Raw genomic sequence first — 27,278 nt, 5'->3', positions numbered from 1 at the left:
TCTTCGGCCGGAGGAGCCCAGAGGGCCCGGAACCTTCAGCCGCTGCCGCCCACGTTCGCGGCGGGACAAGACGGGAGAACCCCTCCTCTGTTGCTAAGGGGCGGCCCGGAAGTGACGCTTTGTTGACAGCACACCCGCAGCCACAGGCTCTCCAAGCCGTCGGAGCAGGATCGGGGGGAGGGGCTGGGCTCGGAGCCAGCAGCCGGCGGCCCTCAGCCCAGCCGGTGGCCCGAGGGCAAGGGAACGGCCTCCGGTCGCAGCATTCCCGTCCTGCCCCGCCCCGCCCCGCCGACCGGGACCGGACCGAATCCGACCTCCTGCGGCGCACTGGCCGCCGATACCCCCGGGGTGCAGCCTCCGCTTGTAAGCCTTCGAAGCATCCTGTCTCCCTGTTGAGGGCCGCCCCCTCCTAGGGTACGTCCTAAATGCCGAGCCAAGAGACGTACCTGCATCCTTCTCTTTCCTCTGCCTCAGGGTCTAAGCATTGTCGCTGCGACTCCTTGCAGAGGTCCACCACAGGCTAGTGGTGGGATGGCACTCGTCGTCTGCCGCCCAGGTCTGAGGATCTTGCCTTGAAAATTGAGCTCTCTCTATAATGAGAACGACGCTCGCCCTTGCAAAAAAAAAAAAAAAAAAAAAAAAAAAAAAAAAAATGGGGGCTCAGCGTAGAGCTTAGAAGGCCGGCCTCTGCCCCTCCTACCTGTTGGAGGAGTTTAGGTCTCCTCCCAACCCCCCAAGCCTTGCTACTTAAATGCTTAGGGATGGCTTGGCTCCTGGATCAGCTCCCAAAATGGGATGCCAAGGTACAAGATAGTACAACAGGGTCGGAAAAGAGCAGGTGGGCTTGCAAGCTGAAGACCAATGGCTCCATAGGTGAGGTAAAACTGAAACTGACTGGTCTGGCTTGGCTAGCTCCGGGTGGAACTTGATTTAGCTGTTCTTTAACCAGTCAAAGATCTCCTGTGTTTGCTTGTGCCTTTGTGTGTGTGGCAGAATCGAGGGTTGAGTTGGAGGGGGAGGGTTGGGGGGTACCTAATGCCTGGGTAAAGCTGGGTCAGTGATGTTAATGACAGAATGGTTCTCTTCAGGCTTCGGGTTAGAGTGACCACAGAAGATAGCATTAAAAGGGGGTCACAGGATGCTATGCTTAGACCAGTTAGTGCTTGTTAGACTCGAAGGGTCGCTGTGCTTTGGATTACTCAGCAAATAAACGTCCAACATGTTAGATAGTAATAGGTGTCAGGAGGCAAAGTAAACAGAGACTGGGACCTTTGTATAGTGGTCAGGGAAGGTCTTGGATATGGTTGCTGTCTGAGCAGAGATGAGTGAGAAAATCATTACAGCTTTTCGGGGTGCACCATTCAGCAGCAGGTGCAAAGGTCCTGTGGAGGCAAGAGAAACCGTTTGGGTCAGAATGCAGGAGGTGGAGTGGGTGGCAAGGAAATCAACTGAGAACAGATAACAGCAGGGAACATATTAAGAATTGGCTTGTGCAAAGACATCACTGCAGGAAAGTCATGTCACACTGCTGTCTCCTTGCTGTTAGTGTGGTCTTGAATTCATAGAGATTGACCTGCCACTGCTCCCTGATACAATTCTAGCAGATTATATGTGTGTATCACCATGCTTGACCCAAAGAGAACTTTTAAAATCAAGCCCTGAATCCCCATTCTATAATATAATGTAAGCAAAATGATGTCTTCCAGACAGATTGGAAAGGACGGTGTTGGACTTATCTGTGGCTATGGTTTTATGGTCAGATTTCAGGTAGAGGCTGTGGATTCTGGAGACAACTGGCACAGGCTGAAATTTGCAGCCTTCAAGAAGAACACCTCCAGATCTTCCACCTCATCCCTTGAGCCTGATTGTCATCAGGCCTGTGCTGTCTGCTGAGCAGGGCCAGCCAAGGGGCAGAGGATAGGGCTGAGTGAAAGAACATTTACCTAGCATGCATAAACCACTGGGGTCCATTCCATGCACCACAAAAACTAAGTAACATATAAATGTGCAAAGTCAGCGCTTGGAAGACAGGAGCCTCAGTGGCAGAGAACACTTCTCTGACCAGAACCCCAAACTAGCCATGTGGTGAACCAGGGCCTTGCACAGTTCTGCTGCTGGCTTGTTGTATGTATTTGCTCTGTACCTCGGTTTTCCCTGCTTTACACTGAGAATGGTGTCCTCCTTCCCCTGCTGAGTTTGGCGAGAGTGGTGGAATGAAACAAGACACTGGTCAGAGAAGAGTTGAAGAATACTTCCTGTTACAGTTCGTGCCACTGGGTCCATGCGGGGGCATGAGCATCTCACAGGCCTCTGCCTTTGCTGAATTTTATTTAGCCCATTGCTTCAGTTCTTGATTCTAGAGATGTGAGCTCAGAGACCCTGTGGAGTCAGCTCCTTGTAGACCAGCATCAAACCTGGTTCATTTCCTGGACCTGGGTTTCTGGCTTCAGACATGAGCAAAGAGCTGGAGATATGGCTCAGACAGTAAGTGCAAACATGAGGACCTGCGTTCAATCCCCAGCACCCATATACAAGAGCCATCTGGGGACATGCACTTGTAATCCCAGTGATGGAGAGACAGACAGGAGAGTCCCAGCTAACTCTACATTCATGCTTTAACATGTAATGGAGGTTCTGTGACTCATGCAAGGCCCCTACTTTTAGGAAGCTTCTAGCCCTGGTCCATGGTGCCCATAGAACTATTACCACAAAACCAGATCATCTGCGGTCAGTACTCAGGGATGCTTGGAGTTGTAAGGAGGTAGTGATGGTAGAGAAGAGAAAGTGAGGCTTGCCTGAGTTGCCGTGGGCGGCTCCACCGAGAGCAGACCTGGAGAGCTGGAAACCCTAGCTCTGACTACTGAGTGGAGAGCTCATATCTATATACAGACTGTGCAGACTGCTTGGCACACAGCCTCGGCTGCCACACCTGCAGGCTGTAGATAGATCCCTGCCTCCTGGGAGGATGAAGGGAGCTGGTGTAGATCCACAGCTGAGCAGTTTGCACAAACAGAGCCCAAGCAGCCTGCCCCAGTGGTCTGTCCTTCCTCAGTGTGTGTTCACTGTTTCTCTAATCCTCTCCTGCACCTCTGTCCCTAAGAGTCCCCCTGGCACTTATCTGGACGGTCTTTACAGCAGCTTTCTGTCCCTAATCTCCAGTCCAGGACCCATTCCTTCCTGGAAGCATTCAACCTCTGTGAAGAGGCCTCCCAGAGTTCATGGTTAACATCTCACAGGGTGGACACTGTTCCAGGGTTTGGAGCCTCTGGCTCCCCAGATTCTCTGTCCCTAGGTGTCAAGATGTTGCTGTGGTCCCTGCTTCCTCCTCTAAACATTGGTTACTCTCTTTCTGATTATTTTATTATATTTATCATCATCATCATTATTATTATTATTTTGTGTTTTTTGAGACAGGATTTCTTTGTGTAACAGCCCTGGATGCCCTAGAAATCTCTGTAGACCAGGTTGGCCTTGAACTCAGAGGGACCCACCTGCCTCTGCCTCCCAGGCACTTGGACTAAAGGGGTGTAGCACCAGGCCCAACTAACTTTCTTTCGCTGGTTGGCTGCATGGATGGAACAGTGTGATTGGTGAGCACTTTAGATTTACAGTGTTGCTGTCTCAGGCTCCTTTTGTGACAGGTATGGTTCTCGGGGTCTTCTTCAGTAATTGGCTAGCAGTCACTCTCAGAGTGCCACCGTGAGGTAATACTGGCAACAGCAAACCTTTGTTCCACTGAGATGCCAGGCACTGGTAGACACTGAGGATGTGGGGATGGATATAAGCCACCAGTCTGTCCTCTGGGGCTGACAGTTGGGGGAGGGGGAGGGTCATAGACAAATTGTTATGCAAACGAATAGGTCTCGGTTGGTACAGAATACTGGGCTGTGGTGTTTGGCTGGTTAAATAAACTGTAGGAAGTAAATTCTGGAAGGAGCTGGGTATCCGTCTGGAAGCTCAGAGGATGGAGGTGCAGCGGGGGTGGCTGCCTGGGCTGCTGTTGTTTTTCTCAATTCTTTCTCCCACTGCCCTTCCCCCAGCATGTCTTAAAGAGCCTGTAAGAAAAGACACATGGGGTTCTTCTCCTCTGGTAGTTTACCAAAATCAGAGTCCAAACTGTCCCCAATGATCAGAATCCCAGATGGCTGGACCTGCCTTGAGGTGAAAATACTGAAAGGCTCCGAGGGGTGGAGCAGTAGGAGACCCCACCTCCCACTCCTTCAAGCTGCAGCAGGGTCAGCTCCTGGAGGAGGTAAACACAGGTTGCACCATTCACCAGTCTGTTCTCCGGAGGCCTTTGATGACCTGGGCAACTGATAATGTGGTGTCCCTTCCATGCGTGCGGCCCAGCCAGGGCTCAGCCCTGCAGAAAAGGCAGGTCGCAAGGTTCTGCTGAGGCTCATAGAAATTCAGTAGTGTTCTGGGGACAGTGAACTCACGCTCAGCCTCGTGAGACTCTCATCCTACAAGTCTGTGTGGCTCCTGCCATAGCATTGGTTACTGAAACTTCCCTCCCCAAGCCCTGTACTTAGTATTCAGTACCACGGTGTTCCTTTCCCAGGAGCCATGGGCCTGGCTCTGGTGCCTGCATCCTCTATACCCCGAGCTGTCAGCCATTATACATGGATTCCTACCTTGAACCTTCAGCACTAGCTAGTAGGGCTCATCTGTGCAGTCTTAGCTGAAATGTCAAACCTTCCTCGAAGTCCCTTCCCCTGCCCTTTAGAGTACTGTTCCCAAGGTGTTACTGTATCTGTGTTCTTTTTAGGTAGCTGATTGTCTCTTTCTGATACCAGATGTTTATAGAGGCACTATAGGTTTGCTCAATATAGGTATGACCTGTGTCTTACACAGGTCTTATGACCTATATTGTCTTACCTTACTTTGCCATGGTGAGGTCCATAGTCACTGTAGGAACAGTCAGCCTTGCAGGGCTAGCCTGGTCTACAAATCAAGTTCCAAGACAACAAGTTCCACACAGAGAAACTTTGTCCCAAAAACAAAACGAAACAAAAATAAAGAAGTAGGCAGCATGGCATCTGCCCCTGGTTTATCAAGGATCCCCAAATAAACCAGCACCTGGATTGTGCCCCCTGGACATGGGGATGGTAGAATAGGCTCTGGGAGACTCGGACAGTGCTTTGTAGAGGCAGGACAGTCTTAGCAGATGGAGCAGGCACAAATATGGCTGCAGGTGACCAGGCCTGGGGCTGCCATCCTGTGGAGGAAGTAGGCTAGAGAGCCTAGAAAGCTGTGCCCAGCAGGACTGACCTCACTGTGCTGGTTCCTCTGCTTACCAGCAGGCCGAACACCAGGCCCTGGAGGGCCTGCAAGTGAGGAAAGTCTTAGCGATGTTCAGGCAACCCACCATTTGTGCGATCCCCGGAGGGTGTTACATTTCTACTAGGCCAGCTGAAGCCTGGGTCGTGTGGGAGGCCTAGGTCTGCAGAGATCAGACCCTGTTTGCCATAGAAGTGAGGGCATCTTGGCTGAAGGTGGCAGTGACTCCTGATACCTGCTTTTAAAGAAAAAAAGAGAAGTCAGAATGACAGCATGGCACTGCAGTTAAGCGTGTGTGCTGTTTCTGGGCCAGAGAGATGGCGCTCCAGTTAAGAGCATTTGTTTGAGTCCCAGCACCCACATAGTGGCTCACAAGCATCCAGTTCCAGGAGTTCTAGCGGCATCTTCTGACCTTCAAGGGCACCAGGCATACATGTGGCACATCAACATACATGCAGGTAAAACACATATACATCTTAAATAATACAAGCAAATCTAAGAAAATAACTGATCTATTATTTATTTTTTTAAAACTCATACTGTTCTTACAGAGACCTGAGTTCAGATCCTAACCTCTGCATCAGGCAGCTCGAAGTAGCTGAAAACCTCAGCTCTGGGGGTTTTGTCATTGTCTCTGGCTTCCATGAGCACCTGTACTTGGGAGCATATATTTCTCTGTTCCCCACCTCCATTAAATGTAAGATAATTTCAGGGCATAACGGCGCATACCTTTAATCCTAACAGCTCTGTGAGCTCAAGGCCATCTGGGTTATCTAGAGAGTTCTAGGCCAGTCAACTCTCCATAGTAAGGTCTTGTTTATAAAATGAAGTGACTCTTACAAGACAATGACAGGAAAAGAATAGCTGATTCTTAATTTTTTTCTACCAAGTGTAGATCCCAGTGTCTCACACATTCTAGGCAAGTGTTCTACCACTGAGCTACCCCACCTTTTAGTTTTTGTTTTTTTAATTGATTTTATATATATGAAGATGTCAGATCCCCTGGAACTTGAGTGACAGACAGTTGTGAGCTGCCACATAGGTTCAGGGAATTGAATCCAGGTCCTGGGAGAGCAGAGGTTAAGTGCTCTTAACCACTGAGCTGCCTCTCCAGTCCCCATTTTTTATTTTATTAATACACGGCTTAGATAAGTTGCTCAGGTTGGTCCTGAACTAGCGATCTTCCTGTCTCAGCGTCCTCAATGCAGGCAATGCTATCTCTTGCCTCGTGTCCTGAGTAGCCTAGAAGGTTCGGGAGTGGACACGGTACCCAAATCTAAGCCCACACCCATTGGGAATCTTCCTCTAAGGCAACCTTCCTCATATGTGACCCTTAGATACAGTTCTTCATGCTGTGGTGAGCCCCAATCTTAAAATTATTTCATTGCTATTTCATAACTGTAATTTTGCTTTATTATGAATCATAATGTCAATATCTGTGCTTTCCAGTAGTCTTAGGTGACCCCTGTGAAAGGGTCATTCCACCTTCCCAAAGGTCAGGACAGCGTTGAGAAGTGCTGCTGTCGGGACGACGTGATGGGGGCAGAGACCGGGTTGTAGCCTTGTGTCTCTGAGCTGCACGTCCTTATCTGTCAGGCAGAAGTGGAGCTCCCTCCCTCACTGTGCCGTGGGAAGCACGTTCCCAGCACTATCTCCTCAACTCCTCCAGCCCTGGCAGAATTACAGTCCTCATTTTTCTCCAGACGAGGACACTGCAATCTGGAGAAGTGACATTGTTTACCAGTGCATTATGGGATGGAGTCAGAGCAGAGACCTATCTGTCTGACCATAGGACATGTACTTTTGGGAAGAGTGTTGGGAATTAATCTCAAAATCTCATACATGGTAGACATCTCCAGAACACTAAAACTTGTCTGACGTTCAGCATCCAAGTGTAGGTTCTCTGCAAAGCAGTACACTCTCTAGACTACTGTACCGTCTCTCCAGCCTCTAGGAAGTGTTTCTTGTTCACCTAAGTGTAACATGAAGGTTCGGTTTGCAATTTCTGCAGCCAGTGTTGATGCTGTATTAACTGGCTGACCACTGGAATGCATCCGTCCACATCTCTTTCAAGTGTGGATCCCTTTGGTTGGTGCCAGTGTTTTGGTTTATTGTTTGAGACAGGCTCTCTCTTTGTAGTCCTGGCTGGCCTGGAGCTTTCTGTATTTACCAAGATGGCCTTGAACTCATAGTTAACCACCTGCCTCTGCCTCCCGAGTCCTAGGACTAATGGTGTGTACCACCATGCCTGGCTGGAACCAACCATTTTTAACTTCTGTAGAAAGTGTGTGAGTATTCACAGTGGAGATTCCTGTGAGTCCACTGAAAGGAAGGACCAGAAGCCCACCTGCACCCAGAAACTTCCTTCAAATGCACATGCGTGCACACATGTCCTTGCCAAGGATGTAGGCCCATCCCAGCATAGACCTTCTGTGTGTTAGCAGAAGGGAGCACACCTGGAGAAAATGCAGGGTCCTCGTGCTTCTGGTTCCTTCCTGTTACACTGTGGCAGTCATCCAAGTAGTTTACTGTGTCCTCAGTGCTGTATGGCAGTCAGTGTACTTTCATTATCAATGGACATTCAAGGGTCTCTTCTCCTGGAGGCCATTACATAGAATATGTCTTTGAAGATTTAATGTGTTTTCAAAGTTTTATTTACTACTAGCTATGTGTGAGGATGTAGATATGCACCTGCCCCAGTCCCTGTATGCAGATTGGAAGACAACTTCTGAGTGTCTGTTGTCTCTTCTACTATATATATTCTGGGGCTTGAACTCAGGTCTTCAGGCTTGCATGGCAGGCACCTTTACCCACAAGCCATCTCGCTGGCTCTGTTTACACACTTCACAGCACCTCTGTTGGGTATAGTCCTTCCGGCCGACTTGCTAAACCTTGAAAGTGCATTCCTGCTCAGGATCAGTCAGTATTGCTGAGCCATCTCTGGTTACTGCCCGGTTTACACTGCTTTACAGTCCCACGAGCATCTGTATCTTCACCAGGGCTTGGTGTCTGCAGTAGAGCTGTCTGGCTGTGAGAAATGGCATCTCATTGTGTGTTGCTGTGCATTTTGCTGATGTCGATGGAGCGAGATGAGTGCCCTTCAGGAAGCAGTCATCCTGAAGGGGGTGCCTGTTTGGGTCTTGCCCACTTTTACACTGGCGCGTGTGGTGCATCTCTCCTGGGCTACAAATGGTGCCTCTATGTTTTGAATATATGGGCCTAAGGGCATGCATCACCAGTCCTGGCTGGTGCCAAGCATTTTAAAATCTCTTTATTGATTTATAATATACATGTGAAAGTGAACAGTGAAGACACCTGTGGGTCCACTCAGAGGAAGGATCAGATATGCTTTGTAGTCTGTGGCTTCCTTCCCTTCCTCCTCCCCCCACCCCGAATCTCCATTATGTTACTTAGGCTTGAAGGCAGGGTAGAGAGCCCCCCGAAGGCTGGGATTACAGGCACATTGCCAAGCTCAGTCTATCTGTTTTTCTGTGAAATCGTTGCCAACTCTTACGTCATATGTACCCTTTACTTTAACCCTATAGGATATATGGAATTAACTTTTGTGTATGTATGAACAGAAATTTCTTCACTCCAGTGTATATCAGTTTAACTCTTTCTCTCTTGTGATTGGCATTTTTGAGGCCTGTTAAGAAATCTTAGGGAATGTCCAGAGAACTGGCTCAGTTGTTAACAGCACTTGCTCTTGCAGAGTACCTGGGTTTGGTTCTTCTCTCCCACATGGAGGCTCACAACCATCTGTAGTCTCAGATCTAGATCTGATTTCTTTCCTGAGCACTTTATGTCCCTAGAATTGGAATTCTGGTACCATGTAGGCTCTGGGAGTTGAACCCAGGGCCTATGCAAGGTCAGTAGATGATGTTTTTAACCACCAAGCCATCTCTCCAGCCATCAAAACTACATTGTAAAGTAACAATTTTAGTGTAATTCACAGGCTGCAAATTCCAGCCATTTAAAGTATCCAGTGGTTTTCAGTGGATACAGTGTGTCAACACTCTCAAAGGAAAGTTTATCCCAGGAGCCATCACTCCGCCTCCTCCCCAGGCTGGTCTCCCTCCATCTGTAAGTTTGTCCTTTGTGGCTGCACAGTCCAAGGGCTGTTACAACCTTCATAACTGGTTTCTTTAGTTAGCATGACCCAGTGTTGCATGAGAACATTTTGTGCCTGGATGATACTCAGCTTTTTATTTAGTCGCTCTATATTAGCTCAGGTGGTCTGGAACTCCTGATCCTCTTGCCTCTGCCTCCTAGGTGTTGGGATTACAGGTTTGCACAGCCTAAACGTTAAGGTCCTAATTTGAATGTGATAGAGGGATGGGGCTTCCCTTTCTCCACTCAAGAAGTAGACACAGGCTCTTATCTGCATCTCATTTGGCTGCTTTTCTCCTTCCCAGGCTGTGGATCTGCCAATGATCTTGTGATTGCTGGTAATTCAGAGTTGCCCTCGTGGGCCCTTGCTGCCTTCTCCCAGCATGGCGTCCGACACACCTGATTCCCTGATGGCCCTCTGTACTGACTTCTGTCTCCGGAATCTCGATGGCACCCTGGGCTACCTGCTGGACAAGGAGACCCTGCGGCTGCATCCAGACATCTTCTTGCCCAGTGAAATCTGTGACCAGCTGGTCAATGAGTGAGCAAGGGGCTCCCCAGGACTGGGGCAGGGTTGGAGCCAAATGAGAGGGTGACGTATGAGCTGGAGATCAAGACTGATGTTCAGAAGTGGCTGTGACTGTGACCCGGAGGGATAACGTGTGTGTGTTACCACAGATATGGTTATATATGCATTCGTGTGTGTGTGTGTGTGTGACTAGGCGGCACATGTGAAGGAATGGGTGTACATGTAGGATTATGCAGCACAGAACATGTGTGAAGCAGCATGTGTGTGTTTAGGGATAAGTTAGTATAACATCCTGCATGTAAATCAGGGCATTATGTGTTACCCTCTGTGTGTGCTCACACCTGTGCTCGCACCTCTGGACTAAGTACACATAAGCATGCATGTCAAGATCAGAACGGTAGACCTATGATCAGAGACTGAATCATGCAGATGACCTTCGTACAGCCTCCTGGTAGATCCCACTGCTCTGGTGGATCCCCACTGCTCTGGTCCTTTCTGAACACTTAATTTTACACCACTTACCCCAGTGGGAAACCATAGGATCAAAGAGTTTCACAGCCAGATGGGAACCAAGGACTGAGCTCATGATGTGTTCTCAGCATTTGATGTGGGCCAGGCAAACCTTTATTAGCCTAGCACTGGAGTCAAGTGCATCTCACAGACGGAAAGTCTAGGGAGGTTCAGTCATGTGTGAAAGGTTACAGGTGGGAAACAGCCTAGCACCTTGGATGCTATGGGTCTCCTAGTGCCAAGAGCTCCCAGATCTTTCTTTCTCCTACTTCCTTTTTTGGTTTGTTTCTGGGTTGTGTTTGTGTGTGTATGTAACAAAGAGGGTTGCACTGTTCCTTGGCTGGTGTGGAACTCACTTTATAGACCAATCTAGCCGCAAACTCAGTGTCCACCTAGCTGTGCCACCCAAGGGCTAGAGTCGAAGATGTGTGATAGGGTGCCTGCTTCTTCTTGTTGAGACAGGGTTTCTCTCTGTATTCCTAACTGACCTGGCTGTAGACCAGCCTGGCCTCCAACCCAGAGATCCACCTGCCTCTGCCTCCTGAGTGCTGGGATTAAAGGTGTGCAACCCCCTCTCCTCCCACCCCCTGGAACTGGCTCTTTTGAGAAGATTAATTTATTTTATGTATGTGAGTTTACTGTCACTGTCTTCAGACACACCAGAAGAGGGCATCAGATCCCATTACAGATGGTCGTGAGCCACCATGTGGTTGCCGGGAATTGAACTCAGGACCTCTGGAACAGCAGTCGGTGTTCTTAACCACTGAGCCATCTGTCCAGCCCACTTTTCTTTTTTAAAAGAGCCACCATGTAGGTACTAGGAACTAAACACTAGTACTCTGCAAGAATAAGTATTCTTAATAGCTCTCTAAGCCCCTAGCCTAGGAGTCATGCACAAATGGGTGTCTTGGCTAGATAGGGTTATACTGACAGCTCAAACTCTGCCCAACAGGCAGCTGTAAGGCATCAGAAAGCTATTAGGGAAAGAGGACTCTAGACCGTGATGTGGTGTGACTGAGGTCAGTGCACACCCAGCATGATGCAGTATGCCTGGGAAGAGACATGCTGTGGGTTACATGGGTGTTTAGGCAGACTGCTAGAAGGAAATACTTGGTAAGAGGCCCCTGTGTCACTGTATCACTGGTGGTCACCATGAAGCCATGGTGGTCACCATGGGGTATATGGATAGTTAGAATCTGAGCAGATGTGTGAAGAAAGGAGGCTACTGCAGGTGACATCATAAGCCCTCAGACCTGTGATGTGGGTTCCAAAGGCAGCCCAGGCTCCTAGGTACATCCTGAGCTAGGCTTGCTTCTCTCAAAGGTATGTGGAGCTGGTCAGTGCTGCCTGCACTTTTGAGCCACATGAGACCTTCTTCAGCCTCTTCTCAGACCCCCGAAGCACCCGGCTCACTCGGATCCATCTCCGTGAGGACCTGGTGCAGGACCAGGACCTGGAAGCCATTCGCAAGCAGGTGAGACCTCACCCACCTCTAGAAGCCAGGCCTGGGGTGGCTCAGGGTGGCAGAGGAGCTGAGGCTGCTATGTACTCCAGGACCTGGTGGAGCTATACCTGACCAACTGCGAGAAGCTGTCCGCCAAGAGCCTGCAGACGCTGCGGAGCTTCAGTCACAGTCTGGTGTCCTTGAGCCTCTTCGGCTGTGCCAACATATTCTATGAGGAGGACAACCCAGGCGGCTGTGAGGATGAGTGCCTGGTCAACCCTACCTGCCAGGTGCTGGTCAAGGACTTCACCTTCGAGGGCTTCAGCCGCCTACGCTTCCTCAACCTGGGCCGCATGATTGACGGCATCCCTGTGGAGTCACTGCTTCGGCCACTCAGCTCCCTAGCTGCCTTGGACCTCTCAGGCATCCAAACAAGCGATGCCACTTTCCTAACACAGTGGAAGGACAGTCTGATGTCCCTTGTGCTCTACAACATGGACCTTTCAGACGACCACATTCGTGTCATTGTCCAGCTGCACAAGCTGCGGTGAGCTGCCCACTCAGCAGCCAGGGCAGGAGTTGGGGTAGGGGGGAGCGGATGATAGAAGAAAGGTGTTGTCAGTCCTGGGTCCATCAGGCACAGCCAGGGAACCCTTGCATGATACAGAGGGAGAGAGCCCACTCCTTAGACCACACAGTATAGCTCGTTGAGGGTAATTTAGGGCACCCAAGTCCCAGTGGGGTGTTTCTCCAGAGTTCCCTGGAGAAGCTGTGGCAGAGTTCCCCTGCTGTGGCCTGAAGGAGTAAAATCCTGACCTGTGGCCTCCACCTGACCTCCAGCCACCTGGACATCTCCCGAGACCGCCTCTCCAGCTACTACAAGTTCAAGCTGACTCGGAAGGTGCTCAGCCTCCTGGTGCAGAAGCTGGGGAACCTGATGTCACTGGACATCTCTGGTCACATGATCCTAGAGAACTGCAGCATCTCCAAGACAGATGAGGAGGGAGGTCAGACCAGGTGGGTACCTAGCTCTGCCACGGGTAGGCTGCCACTCACCAAGCCCTGACCAAGCACCCTGTGCCAAGTACTGTGTATGTCGGTGAGGTGCGCGGTAAGCACACCTTCAGTCACAGTACACGAGAGACAGCGCATGCTCATCTCTGTGGGTTTGAGGCCAGCTAGGGCTACATAGCTTCAAAAGGGGGTGGAGTGGCTAGAGAGAAGGCTCAGCAGTTTAGGACTCCTGTTCTTCTACAGTGCCAGGGTTTAAGTCCCAGTTCCCACATGGAGGCTCACAACCTGTCTGTAAGTCTAGTTCCAAGAGACCTGACTGATATCCTCTTCTGACCTCTGCAGGCACCATGCACATGCAGAGAGTACGACGTATATCCAGACCAAACACCCAAACTCCACAAAGTTAAATAATTATTTTTTAAAAATGGGGGGCAAGGGCCAGTGAGATGCCTTAGCATGTTAAGGTGCTTGTCACCAAATCTGACAATCTTCCTTCTGTCCCTGGAACCCACTCCTACATGCCATCTGCTGATTTCCACATAAGTGTGAACACTCAAGCATGCACAAGCACATACACTCACATTCAGTAAATTCCCAGAAAGAAAGGAAAGAAGGAAAAGACAGAGAAAGAAGCGTGACAGGCCCATGTGAGCTGATGGGGAAAGGAAAGTCACTCTGGGCACTGGCAGGGAAGTGCCCATTCAGGGCCTGAAGCCTTCTGAGTCTGTTGAAGAGATGACATTGCAGCATGGGCTCAATCTGGATCAATCTGGATCAATCTGGATCAATCTGCACCGAGACCTGGGAGCCAGTCTGAGTGCCTAAGAAACAAACAGCACTGGGTATGATGAACAGTGGGGAACAGCAGGCCAGGGATACTGCTGTCCTGTAGGTGGTACCATCGCTGAGTTGTGCCCCTGTGAACTGCTGCTGAGATCTCATTCCAGCCCAGCCGCTGTCTGGCCTCAAGCCCACCCTCCCTCCTGCCCTTGGTCCTATTTAGTTTTTTATGGCAGAGGAGCTCATCCCTGCTTGTTAGTGAGATGTGTCCCTGTTAGAATGGCAGGTGACATCTTTAAAAGGTGGCAGCGGTGGCAGCTCCTGATCCATGTTCTGCACTGTGCCTTCCCCTCCTGTCAAGAAGTGGGAGCTGGGAGCATAGCTCAGGTGGTACAAAGCTCTGACTGTGATCCCAGCACAGCATCAAGCAGGTGTGGAGGCCTGGGCCTGTATCTTGAGAGGTAGGGGCAGGAGGACCAGGGGTTGAAGGCCAGGCTTAGCTCCACAGTGGGTTGGGTAGGACACGATGACATTAAAAGCCCTTGTTTCTCCATGGGTGGAGTACCTAGCCCATGGGGGAGCCCAGGCTAGATCCGCTGCGTTGCTAACTCTGGCTTGCTCTTTCCCCAGCACCGAGCCGTCCAAGAGCAGCATCATGCCTTTCCGGGCTCTGAAGAGGCCACTGCAGTTCCTGGGACTCTTTGAGACCTCCTTGTGTCGTCTCACGCACATTCCAGCCTACAAAGTAAGAGGCGGAGGAGGGAGGAGGAAGTGGCCAGGCACGGCACTGAGTCTAGGGTTGCAGTCCCTGACCTGTTCTGGTTGTCCTGACATGTCCATCACTAGGTAAGTGGTGACAAAAATGAAGAGCAGGTGCTGAACGCCATCGAGGCCTACACAGAGCACCGACCCGAGATCACCTCCAGGGCCATCAACCTGCTGTTTGACATTGCACGCATTGAACGCTGCAACCAGCTTCTGCGGGCCCTGAAGGTCAGCTCAGAACCCAGGGCCCTCGGGCTCCCGTATATTACTGCCTCCTCTGTCCTTCTGCACCCAGCCCTTATTCCTGGGGAACAGGCAGCCTTGCCTTACAAACCTCCCCCCTCTGGCAGTGCCTGGCCTCGCTGCCAGCTTGTTCAGACCCTGCCCTAGTTCCTGCTCTCCTCACATCTCCCCAGGAGAGCAGGTCTAAGGTCAGCTTTTTGCCAGAGAAGCCAGTGACTCATAGAGCCCAAGCTGGCCTTGCCTGCCTCTGGCAGCATTCCAGCCCCAGCCCCCACCCTGTGTTCACACAGCTGGTCATCACAGCCCTCAAGTGTCACAAGTATGACAAGAACATTCAAGTGACCGGCAGTGCCGCCCTCTTCTACCTGACCAACTCTGAGTACCGTTCAGAGCAGAGCGTCAAACTGCGCCGGCAGGTCATCCAGGTGGTGCTGAATGGCATGGAGTCCTACCAGGAGGTGACGGTGAGCCCCCTGCCTACTGCAGCCTGCATGCTTTGGCCCAGTACCCCTTCCTCCTTCCCAGGGTCCCATACTCACAGGTCCCCCAGGCTTAGGTGGCTTTTGCTAGTTCTTCTCATACAGCTACTGTCCCAGAATCCTGCCCCTGGCACACAGGGACCCCAGAAGCTGGCCTCAACTACGGTCCCCTGCCCATGGTCACCCCACCTCTGCCCTCTGTGCTCCAGATTTGCCATCTTCTCTGCCCTTCTCTCCCCATCACTGTTTGGGGGGGGGGTGTTCTAGCACCTGTTTTTAATTATAAGATAATAAAATAACATTTACCATAGAACAGTTACAAAGACATGAAAATCATCTAAAACTTGACTGCACACAGCCTTCCGCTGACACCCCTTATTCTGAAATGTGCTCTGTGCATGAGAATTTAGTAAACAGGTTGCTTGCACCACTCTGAATGTTGTCTGTGCAATGTGGGTGCTGTTTGTTTTGCTTTGCTTTCTTTTCCCCTCTTTTGAGACAGGGTCTCACTCTGTAGCTCTCTCCTGGGGGTCTTTACATGAACCAGGCTGGCCTCGAACTCACAGAGCTCTGCCTGCCTCTGCCTCCAGAACTGATCAACAGTGTGCATCGCCTCTTTTCTTCCAGCACTCACCAGTGCTGGGACTAAAGACATGGTGCACGTCAGTGTGTTTGAGTTCTGCTTAGAAGATGTGCCTCACCCGAAAGAAAAAAAGAATGGGAATCAGGCATGCTGGCTCTTGGGATTGAGGTCTGAGATTCAGAGTCAAACCCTGTCTCAAGAAGAAACTCAAGAAAATAATGGGGCAAGGAGAGATAGATAGTTCAGCAGTTAAGCTACTGTTGCAGAGTTCAAATCACAACCATCTGTGATTCCAGTCCCGGGGATGCAGAGCCATCTTCTGGCCCCCATGGGCACTGCATACATGTGGTACACATATGTTAGCAAAACACCTACGAACAGAAAATAAAAATCAAGTTGTTGGGCGGTGGTTGTGCCCTCCTTTAGTCTCAGCACTCAGGAGGCAGAGGCAGGTGGATTTCTGGAGTTCCAGGCTAGCCTGGTCTACATAGTGAGTTCCAGGACAGCCAGGGCTACACAGAGGAACCTCTCAAACCAAAACAAAAAGCCAACAACAACAAAGTGCAGTAGTTTTCTGCAGAAATGGTAGCATATAAACACTGTAAAGAGTTACCGTTAAAATGTAAGGCCAGAGCAGATGCAGGAGGATTCTCTCTGAGTTTGAGGCCAGTTTCATCTACAGAGTGAGTTTCAACACAGCCAAGGCTACACAGAGAAATCTTGCTTCAAACAAGAAAAGAATTTAAGCTTTTGTAAACTACAGTATTTGTGGTCAGGAGTGTAGTTCAGTGATGGACCACTTGCCTAGTGTATACAAAGCACGAGGTCTGGGGCTCAGTTCCCAGCATCGTAAGAGTGTGTGTGCATGCGTGTCATATGATAAAGGGAAGACCATACCCTCTAAACAGTGTGATCGATAATGCATGGTGAGCTCCAAGACAGCCAGGGATACACACAGAAACCCTGCCTTGAAAAAAAAAAAAAAAACACTCTTACCTCTGCAGAGAATATGGGTTTGGTTGCCAACACCCATTTGGTAATGGATCACAATTGGCTGTCACTCCAGATCTAAGGGATCCAGCACTTTATGACCTCCCCCATCACAGTACATGGTGTGTGTATGTGCGTGCGTGTGTGTGTGTGTGTGTGTGTGTGTAGAACATGGTATATATGCATGCAGGCAAAACACACATTACATAAATTTAAAAACAAAACATACATTTAATAAGGAAGGAAAGGAAATGATGACCATCATTCCTTTTAGTAGTTCATCCATCATCATAATGTACAGGCTGGGAAGGAAGGGATGGCTAGTCGCCTGTCCACTGCTGGTGGAAGTACAGGCCACATGGCCTCCTGGATAAGAGACTGGTGCTGTCTATCAACATGAACATGTGTCTACTTACACCCTCTGACCCAGAAAGCCCCCAAGCTGGCCAGGCTTGGTGGAGGCAAGAGGATCAGGAGTTCAGTATCATCTTTAGCTGTGTTTGAAGCTAGTCTGGAGTACATAAGACTCTCAAGGAAACAAACCCCAGAGATCCCACTAACCTTGTATACTAGGTGCAGCTGTATGACTGACATCAGAGAGCATGCGTAAAACAGTGGCCAAAAGTCAGTTAGTGGGAGAATTGATGGGTGAACTGAGGTGTCACGAAAGAGTATTAGATTGCAACAAAAGTGAGTACGTTTCAGCTGCATGTAACACTTGACCTTGGAGCAGTGCTGAGCAGTGATTGTGTGGCTCCCTGGGAAGGGAAGACAAGGTCTTATGATCAGGAAGAGACTTAGGTGTTGGCAGTATTGTTTCTTGGCAGGGGTAGTGGTTACATAGATTTTTAAAATAATTCTGTACCCTACAAAAGTTTCATGTCTTTAAAAACTTTTCTAGAATAATTTTAATAAAAATGAAAAGCAAGACAGCAAGCCTTAGTGGAACATGGTGGTGTACTGAGGCAACAGGCTGGGAATTGAAAGCTAGCCCTGGCTACGTGGTGAACTTGAGCTCAGCCTGAACTGTGTGAAACCCTCGTCTCCATGTCAGAGACCTCCAAACCAAACAAACCAAAAGCCTGGTAGCTTCCTCCTCCAGAGAGCCTCCCCAGCTCTGGGTGACTCTGATCTGGAGCCCTGTCTCAAATCTGTCCCTGAACGTGCTCTGCTTGTCTCCCAACCTGGCCCAGGTGCAGCGGAACTGCTGTCTGACCCTCTGCAACTTCAGCATCCCTGAGGAACTGGAGTTCCAGTACCGCCGGGTGAATGAGCTGCTGCTCGGCATCCTCAGCCCCACCCGTCAGGACGAGTCGATCCAGCGTATCGCTGTGCACTTGTGCAATGCCCTGGTCTGCCAGGTGGACAACGACCATAAGGAGGCTGTGGGCAAGATGGGCTTCGTCGTGGTACGTGAGCTTGACTGCCATTGTCTTCAAGAGGACCTGGGCAAGGGGTAGGAGGGGATAAGAAATGGCTTTAGGGTAGACCCAAGGAAGTAAATCTCTGTTGTTTATTTTGGGGTGAGGTGGAAGAGGAAATTGCTAAGGTTGAAGGCAGAGCCTGGCACATGCCAGGAAGGAAGCCCAGCCTACACTGAGTTTCACACTAATGCTTTGAACACTTCTTTCTTCCTTCTTATTTTAAGTTGTGTGTGTGTGTGTGTGTGTGTGTGTGTGTGTGTGTGTGTGAGAATGAGTGCTACTTGGAGGTCAGTGTTGTTTGATCTGGAGCTGGAGTTGCCGGTGGCCATGAGCTTTCTTATATGGAAGCTGAGAATTGAACTTGGGTTCTCTGCAAGAGTAGGCCATACTCCTAACCACGGAGCCATCTCTACGCTCCTCCAGAAGAGTTGCTTACTTGCTTGCTTGCTTGAGACAAGGTCTTTCTGTGTATCCCTGGCTGGCCTAGAACTTGCTATGTCCAGCAGGCTGGTCTCTAAGTCAGAAAGATAACTTACCTCTACTCCTCCTGAGTGCTCGGGATAAAGGTAGGCACTATCATGACCACCTCAGAAGAATTTCTTTTCTTTTGTTTTTAGACAAGGTTTTTCTGTGTAGCCCTGGCTGTCCTGGAACTCACTATATAGACCAGGCTGCCCTTGATCTCAGAGATCCTTCTGCCTCTGCTTCCCAAGTGCTGGGATTAAGGATTGTGCCACCATGCATGGGTTTCAGAGAATGTCTTGTGTTATAATAACTGTGTGGTCTCTGTCTTAACTGCTTCCACTTGTCTCCGTCAGTCAGCCCTGTGACAAAGACCCGGGGCTGGCCCCTCGTCACTGTGCCTTTCTGGCCTGGTATGAATAAATTCTTAGCCTAGCACATGGGACAGGATAATGAAGGACAGGGAAAGGAAGATTTGGGGATTACGTGCATCCATTGCCACCCTCCCTTTATCACCAGGGAAGTGCAGCCCCTAGCAGGGAAGCACTGTGACAAGGACCCTTCCAGACATTTCCAAAAAACCGGTAGAGCTGGGTGCTGCAAGGCTGTGTCACCCAGGACAGGCAGTGCCTCCCTCCCTCTCTGCTTAGCTCCTAAGCTGGTGGAGCTCTGGCCCCAGGCAGCCTCTCTCCTCTTCCACAGACCATGCTGAAGCTGATCCAGAAGAAGCTGCTGGACAAGACGGTAAGCAGAGCCTCACACACTCTGCCCTCAGCCCAGAGGTTTCTGTGCCAGAGTGGGCCATGTGTCCTCAAGAGGACAGAGCTGAGCTGTGCCTCCCCAACAGTGTGACCAGGTCATGGAGTTCTCCTGGAGCGCCCTGTGGAACATCACGGATGAGACACCTGACAACTGCGAGATGTTCCTCAACTTCAACGGCATGAAGCTCTTTCTCGACTGTCTGAAGGTAGGCAGGGCCCAGGCTGCCACCCTCCCACCCCCGGGCTGCCACCCACCCAGCAGATGCCATCCCACACAAGCTTCCCATGAGCCCCCCAGGCCAGCCACACACACACACCATGTTTGCTGCTGAAAGAAGTGTTAGGAACCTCCTCTCAGCCTTGCCACCCAGCTTTGCCTCCTGAGATTCCTTCTACCAGGGAACCCCCAACCTTCTCTGTTCTGCCTGCCCACAGACTATTCCCTGATAACAAGATAAAATTCTGCTCAGAATATAGGATTCTGTTTTTCTGTAGCTTCTTAGGGGCTCCCCAAAAAGGACTTATGAGCTGTGGCAAACAGAGCTATAGTCATCTCCAAAGTCAGCTCTCTTCCCTGCCTGTCCTGGGAGCACTAGAAAGTTGGGGTTGGCCTTCTGTACTCCCTTGTCTAGAAGGGCCCTCCACACAGGTGCCCACATCACCTGCAGGGCACCAATAGCAGACATGAAGGGATCGAGTATGAAGGCCTTGCTGGCTCTCGTTCCCCAGGAGTTCCCAGACAAGCAGGAGCTACACCGGAACATGCTAGGGCTCTTGGGGAACGTGGCAGAGGTGAAGGAGCTGCGACCTCAGCTGATGACCTCCCAGTTCATCAGCGTCTTCAGGTTGGTACTTCCTGGGCCGCCGGACTACTCAGAACAGTTGTACGTACTGTGAACTCACTGTGCTGTCTGGGTTTCTGTTACTGATACTGCCCTCTGTGTATAATGTGCTTTTTGTTTTCCTTTGATCTTGTTTTTAATGCTGTGTATGTGAGGGATGGGTGTGTGCCCATAAAGGCCAAGGCTTTGAGTCTTCCTGGAGCTGAAGGGTACAAGTGATTGCAAGCCACCATGGGTCCTGGGGCCTAGCTCCAGTCTGACAGAGTAGTGTGTGCTGGTCACTGAGCCTTTTCTCCAGCCCCTGTGTGTTTTAGTCTTTCAGCCTGCCACAGATGGCAGTCATGTCACATCTTTTTAAACTTTGAAGGACTCCGAACACCAAGTGGCTAGATGTTGTGACTTGAGCTTGTAATCCTAGTGCTTGGGAAATGAGCAGGAATCTTGACTATACAGCAGGCCCCAGGTCACTCTGAACTACAGGAGATCCTGACTTAAAAACAAACATAAAAGAGCCAAGTGATTTACAGCTGAGCCCAGAGGCACAGGCCGAAGCAGGGGGATCGCAGAACGGCACCTCTGGCAGCAGGTCTGGGTTGCTGTGCATGAGTGTGTGATGGATTTTTCTTTCTTCTTCCTGGTAGCAACCTGCTGGAAAGTAAGGCCGACGGCATTGAGGTTTCTTACAACGCCTGTGGTGTTCTATCCCACATCATGTTTGATGGGCCTGACGCGTGGGGTGTCTGTGAACCCCAGCGGGCAGAGGTGGAGGAGCGTATGTGGGCAGCCATCCAGAGCTGGGATATCAACTCCAGAAGGAATATCAACTACAGGTCAGAGATGGGAAGGTACACAGCATGGAGAATCAGAAGCTGCTTGTCCCAGCATGGTGTGCCAGAGCTTTTCACCCTGGTCCTGTTCTCCAAAGGGGTTTGCTCTCACTGACTATACGGTCCAGTGTGTGATGGGCACATCTCCCACTCATTAACATGTGTGTGTATCCAAGGCCTCTCTCTCATGCATGTGTGATACAGAACTAAATACACAGCAAAACACAAGTCACCTGTAACCCCACCCCCGTGAGGCTGGCCTCAGTCCTTACTGTACCGTGAGTGGGTTGTAGTCACCAGGTCAGTCTTTCTCTGCCACACTGGGAATAGCTGGTCGTTTAAGTTAAACAATTGAAAGGATGGGCCATGGTGTTCGGCTTTACTCAGACCCCATGTCCTTGGGAGACAGGAAGCTAAATCTGCCCTTCTGCAACTTTGCTGATGAGATTTTCTGGTTGGGGAGGGGGGGGTGGAACTGCAGCCTTGCCTAGAGTTACTGTAGGTCTCTCCCAAAGTGTCCTTGCTTACTAGTTCACTCCCTTGGTTGCCAAGACGCTAGCTCCCTGCCCGCTTCCCTATTCTCTGACTGGTCTTCTCCAGAGCGAGCTCCTCGGTGGAGCCAGCAGCAGGGCCCTGACATCCCTAAGGCTTGCCTATGCTACCCTTAGGACCCTGCATGGAGGAGCTCAAAGGAGAAAGCCTTACCCTCCCTAGCCTCCAGGTAACAATGGTCTCTCTCGCAGGTCCTTTGAGCCAATCCTCCGCCTCCTTCCCCAGGGCATCTCTCCAGTCAGCCAGCACTGGGCCACCTGGGCCCTGTACAACCTCGTGTCTGTCTACCGTGAGTGCCTCCCTCCCTTGGTCAGACAGTCCCTCAGCTGAACATGTCCACAGGGAGCTGGCACACAGGAGAGGACACAAAGACTTACTGTTGACTGTGTCCTTCAGAGCTAAGTTGGCATTGATGTAAATGCCAGTGTAAAGGTTAACCTACTGCACCACTGTGTCTTTCTCCACACTCTTGCCCTACCTGTAGGACAGAAGGACACCCGGGTAGTCACCACAGTCACCTGGGGGGTCTTACTAGCAACATTGTAAGTGCAGGCTTCAGCCTGGAGACTGGTTTCAGAATTTCCTGGGAACCTGTGATCAGAGAGATGGGCCTATGGTGGAAATATTTCCCATAGGACTAACTCCAGGGAAATTGTAACCACAGTTTCTGGCGAACAGTGGGATGTCTTTCCCAAGGACTTGCCCATTCCCCTCCATGTGGCTCCAGGAGGCTTGACCCTTGCTTGGTCTGTTCCTGCTCCCTCCTGGTGGTGTCTTTCCCCAGACTGCAACTGTAGAACAGTTCTGGAGGCAGCATGGGTGTCTGGGGACAGGCTGGTAGGTGGGCATTGTCCTCACTGCTGCTCCTACCTTTTAGCTGACAAGTACTGCCCCCTGCTGATTAAAGAAGGCGGGATGCCCCTGCTGAGGGACTTGATCAAGATGGCTGCTGCCCGGCAGGAAACCAAGGAGATGGCCCGGTAAGAAACAGACTGCATCCCTGGATAGGAACCTTGCTGTGGAGGTCAAGGGGCACAGTGGGAATGGCAGAAATCCCCAGGAGTTAGTGTGGAGCAAATAGAGTATGGGCGCCCAGCAGGGGTCTCTGTCATCTGCCCCTGGATGACAGACAGGGTCTCAACTGTCAAGGGAGCTGGTCTGCTTTCAAATGCTCAGTAGGCTTCTTCTGACTCCCACTGAGAACCCTCCTTGTCACTGAGCTCCAGCAAGAACTCTGCATTATTTTTGACCAGTGTTTTTCCAATAAAAATGGACTCACTGTGGTAAGGCATATGCTGGAGACCATGTGCACATGGTGCTGGGTTATTTGAAGGAAAACGTGAGGTAAAGGCCCCCAGGGAGACGTGCCCTTTGATGGCTGCAATGCAGCTCAGCGGTACAGCTCTTGCCTAGTGTGTGCAAGGCCCCATCCATAGCTCACACACACACACACACACACACACACACACAATATCAGAGTGAAGGTTGGGGCATGCCAGGGTCCTCACCAGCTTTCTGTGTCTCTGTGTGATTCATTGTTGAATGTTTAAGCCTCAGTTTTGATTGTCCCTGCATGTATGCATAAGAATGCACAAACTATGTTAGAATCAGTTGGATTGACCTTCCTCTCTCCTAGATCCATTCTCATAAATTTGAGCACAGTGTAGCCTGAGGTTCAGACACCACCCTCCCTCCCCATGCCCAGAATATGCCTTTCTGGCCTGGAAACATCAGCTAGCTTTGCCATTATTTTGATGAAGGGACTGTTTCAGTATTAACTGACTGGTCCTTGAATTTAGTCTCCCTTGGGAGTCTCCTAGAAACTGTTAAAACTGAACGGTGGCCTGCAGATTTTTTCCCAGTGGGCTTGGGGCTGTCTGTGTTAAACAAGATCCCAGGACTTTTCAGTCATTGGGTGGGACTTGTCAGTGAGCCCTCTTTTTTTTTTTTTTTTTGAGATTTATTTATTCATTTAATGTATATAAGTACACTGTCACTGTCTTCAGACACACCAGAAGAGGGCATCAGATCCCATAACTGATGGTTGTGAGCTACCACATGGTTGCTGGGAATTCAACTCAGGACCTCTGGAAGAGCAGTCAGTGCTCTTAACCACTGAGATATGTCTGAGCCGAGCCAGCTGGTCCTCTGGATCAAGGAATGAACTATCCTGGGAATTTCCTTACCAAAAGCCCTCAGTGCAACAAATGGAGGCTTCAGTGAACCCCAAAACCTACAGTCTCCCTGTTGAACAGGCAGGCTGTGTAAGGTCAAACTGCAGTGGGTGGCAGTTTTCTCAGGGAGCAGGCTGGAGCCAGTGTAGCTGCCTGTGCAGATCTCCAGTCTTGTTTGGAACCCTCTGTGGACTTCTGCGGAGAGGAGGAGCTGGTGTGCAGGGCAGATGTTGAAGAGGGCAGCGGTGGGTTTGGGAGGTCAGGTCTGGCTGCTTGTAGGACTTCCTTTCCTAGTTGAGGGCAGTGGCAGCATTCATGGCCACAGGTACTACTTCCCAGGCTGTGTCAGGGTCATCCTCAAGGCTTGCTAAGTAGCTGTGGGCTCCAGGAGGAGCGGCTCTCCTTAGCCATCCTCCAATGCTCTCCCCGGTTTCATCCAGCAAGGTGATTGAGCACTGCAGTAACTTTAGAGAGGAGAACATGGACACGTCCAGATAGAGGCCACACAGCTCGGACCACAGGCCGGGAGGAAGCGCTGGAGGTCTAGTGGGCAGGTCCCTTGCGGAGCCTCCCACAGGGTGAAGAGACAGCGAGGACTTTTGCACAGCCGACGCGTTTCCTTAATGTTAGTGAGATATATATATTATATATATATTATTTTTTTTTTTTTGGTTAGGAAGTGTGAAGTTTTGTGTATGACTTCTCCCGAGTCTTTGCAGCTCCTTGCCACTAGGTCCGCCTCTGCGCTTTCACTGCTGCCATGTTCCCTCCTGCCCCAGCCAGGCTCGCCTCTAATGCTGTGAGTGCCTGGTCCCTCCCCAGTGAGCTCAGACCCTGGCCTGACTTCTGTTGTGGGAGAAGCTGGCCCTCACCAGGCTGCTTGACCTCCCTGACCCCTGTCCGAGTGCCCCGTCCAGGCTCCCAGGTGAGTGAGGCTGCTGAGGTTTGGGGTTAAGTCTAGCCCTACTGGGTTTCCCAGAAGCCTTGGTGCTCCAGGCTGTGAGCCATCTGGGGCCAAAAGAGTAAGCTGTTCCCAGGCCTTAGGCAGAGCAGCTCCTGTCCCGAGGACCCTGAAGAAGCAGGGCTCGATTGGCCCACTGCTCTCTGGCCAGGCCTGTCTGTGGCCATGCTGCTATGGAGGCTGCCTCGAGTCTCCCTCAGGCCTCAGGCTTTTTTGAAGGCTCCAGCCCAGAGATGGTCAGAACTCAGGGGCAATTCCACTGCCCCTTCTGCCAAACATGCCCCAAACCGCCTCAGCTCTGGTAGCTGGCACTACCCAGGACCAGAGTCTTGCTCCTTGTTCTGTAGCCTCATCTGCCCACAGCGCCCCAGTGCCCAGGCACTCCCACCAGCAGCAGAGCTACTACAGCTCCCTCCAAGGCAGGAGGTCCCCACTCCAGCCTCAACAGTGGCAGCAGGAAGCCACCTCCAGACCAGCACTTCTTGGACAGTCCTCTGTCCCTCCAGCACAGTCAGGCTGTCCCTGAGAAGCTGCCTCGCTGTGTTACAGGCACAGTGTTAGGAAGCTCTCGGTATCCCCTGCACCCATCATTGTATCTCAGCATTGCTTCTCATGATGCAGCTAAGGAGGCCTGTGCACACAAGCAGGCTTAGGGAGCAAAGTTCACCCTGGAGGCAGCCTCTGGTGTGGCTTTTTCTGCCCTCTTTCTTCTCTGTGCCTGTTTGTTTTCTGGGCTTGTCTGCCTACAGTCAGAAGGGGCCCAGCTGTTCACAGAACTCGGGGAGAGGCAACTGACCTTTCCAGAGGAAACTCTCCCTGGATGGTTGCTTCCCCCATACAGCAATTGGGCAACCTCAGCCTGTCCTTTCCATCCCACACTCTGGCACTGCCAGGCCCAAGCAGAGCTCACCCCCACTGCTTCATGTCTGGGTCTGGGGAAATGTCTGTACTTCAGGATGTCACAGAAATACATTTTGTGCAAAGTGCAGAAGAGTGCTGTCTTTTCTTTCTGGAGGAGATTGGGGGGTTCTGGGCTGGGGTGCGCGGTCAGAGATCAGGAAAGGAGCTAGTGGTCTCCTGGAGTGTGGGTAGTTTTATTGTTGGTTTATGTGCACTCTGGCAACAGGTGGCAGACTAAGGTATGTCTGTGACATTCTCTCCACATCTCTGTGCCTAGACACTGAGCTCATAGCGGTCCACGAGATTGGCAGAGCCTCTGCTGGGATGGCAGTCGGCTGGGAGAGACATGTAGTAGATACAAACTCACTGTTCTGCAGCAAAGATGGGAAGGACACCTCTTGCTGCTGGGCATGATGGAGCAGTCCAGAAGGTCTGATGGGTGCTCATAGCTCCCTCTGGATGGAGGAGAGAGGGAGCCAGCAGACCTAAGCTAGGCTGAGCTGAACCCAGTGAAAGGTGGAGCCTGCCAGGGATAGCATCTTAGATAGAGGGCCTGGCCATAGCTGGTGCACAGGGAGACAGTCCCGTTGAAATACAATACCAAAAGGAACATGCAGGTATGGGTGGCAGGGCGGAGCTAAGCAGCTGCTCACAGACCTGTCACACAGAGGGTGTGAGCAGGAGAGCCAGGAACAGATTGAACAGTTCCAGGAGTTGGCATGCTATCTGCACCCTTCCATATACAACCGAGGTTCCCTCTTCCCCTCAGCAGAGCCCACACCAGTGCCCTTGGATTTAAGTGGGTCATCCTAGTGTGGGAGGGAGCTGGAATGGCTGGCTATGTGCATGTGTGTTGCACTTTCCCTTCCGTACTTCACATTCTCAGCCCACAGATGGTACATGGACTCGAGGTGATGTGTGCCTTCTCACCTCAGGTTACCATAGCAAATGAGGGGCACAGGCTGCCCAGATACAAGGTGTGCTTCTAGCCCAGGTGCCTGCTCTTCCCTGTGTCTGGAACACAGCTTCCTGCTCACTCCATCCCAGTATCTGGCTACTTCTTGATGCTGAGGCAAGGGAATCAGGGATGTGCTAAGGGTCAGCATGCCGCACAGAATCCTGGGTATCCAGGGCTCTTTATAAATTTGTTTTAGTTATTTTGTGTGAGTGTACACTACTTGTGTGCAGTGGCCCATCGTGGCCAGAAGAGGGCAGCAGCTCACACTATGTGGCATGAGTGCTGACTGGAAACTTCTCTGGAAGAGCAGCAAGCATAAACCACTGAACAATCTCTCCTTCCCAGCCATCCAGGGACCTTACTGACTGGGCCACACATGTGGCTTAGCCATAAGTAGCCTTGCCACTAAGACTGACTACCTGAGTTCTATTCCTAGGACCCATATAGGGAGAGAAAAGACCAGCCTCCTGTAGCCGACACACCCAAAAAAGCACACATGAAAACACTGTTTTTGGTGTTTTGGTTTTCTTGAGACAGGGTTTCTCGGTGTAGCCTTAGCCATCCTGGAACTTGCTTTGTAGACAAGGCTGGCTTCAAACTCCACCTGACTCTGCCTCAGACTGTTGGGATTAAAGGCACCACCACCAGCTGATTTTTTTAAATTTTCAAAACAAAACAAAAATGCTCTGC

General features: G+C 50.8%; 1 protein-coding gene across 3 annotated transcripts; it reads left to right on the top strand.

Moving 5' to 3' along the window:
* ZER1 (zyg-11 related cell cycle regulator) lies at positions 1 to 25,673 on the top strand. 3 transcript variants are annotated; one of them, XM_080927224.1, is made up of 16 exons: positions 1 to 363; positions 9,696 to 9,931; positions 11,753 to 11,903; positions 11,984 to 12,420; positions 12,714 to 12,890; positions 14,298 to 14,412; positions 14,514 to 14,660; positions 14,966 to 15,139; positions 17,921 to 18,136; positions 19,316 to 19,357; positions 19,461 to 19,580; positions 20,104 to 20,219; positions 20,858 to 21,046; positions 21,787 to 21,884; positions 22,473 to 22,575; positions 24,210 to 25,673. In XM_080927224.1, the coding sequence occupies exons 2-16, from the start codon at positions 9,774 to 9,776 to the stop codon at positions 24,265 to 24,267; spliced, it is 2,301 nt and encodes a 766-aa protein (XP_080783350.1). In that variant the 5' UTR covers positions 1 to 363; positions 9,696 to 9,773; the 3' UTR covers positions 24,268 to 25,673. The 3 variants fall into 3 exon arrangements, with proteins under 3 accessions (XP_080783350.1, XP_080783351.1, XP_080783349.1); XM_080927225.1 differs by having other exon boundaries at positions 1 to 414; positions 14,966 to 15,133; XM_080927223.1 differs by having other exon boundaries at positions 1 to 414.
* Positions 25,674 to 27,278: the final 1,605 nt, after the last annotated feature.

Source organism: Micromys minutus (genome assembly GCF_963924665.1).
Source record: "Micromys minutus genome assembly, chromosome: 13".
Lineage (NCBI taxonomy): Eukaryota > Metazoa > Chordata > Mammalia > Rodentia > Muridae > Micromys > Micromys minutus.
This window is presented reverse-complemented; position numbering and strand designations above follow the sequence as displayed.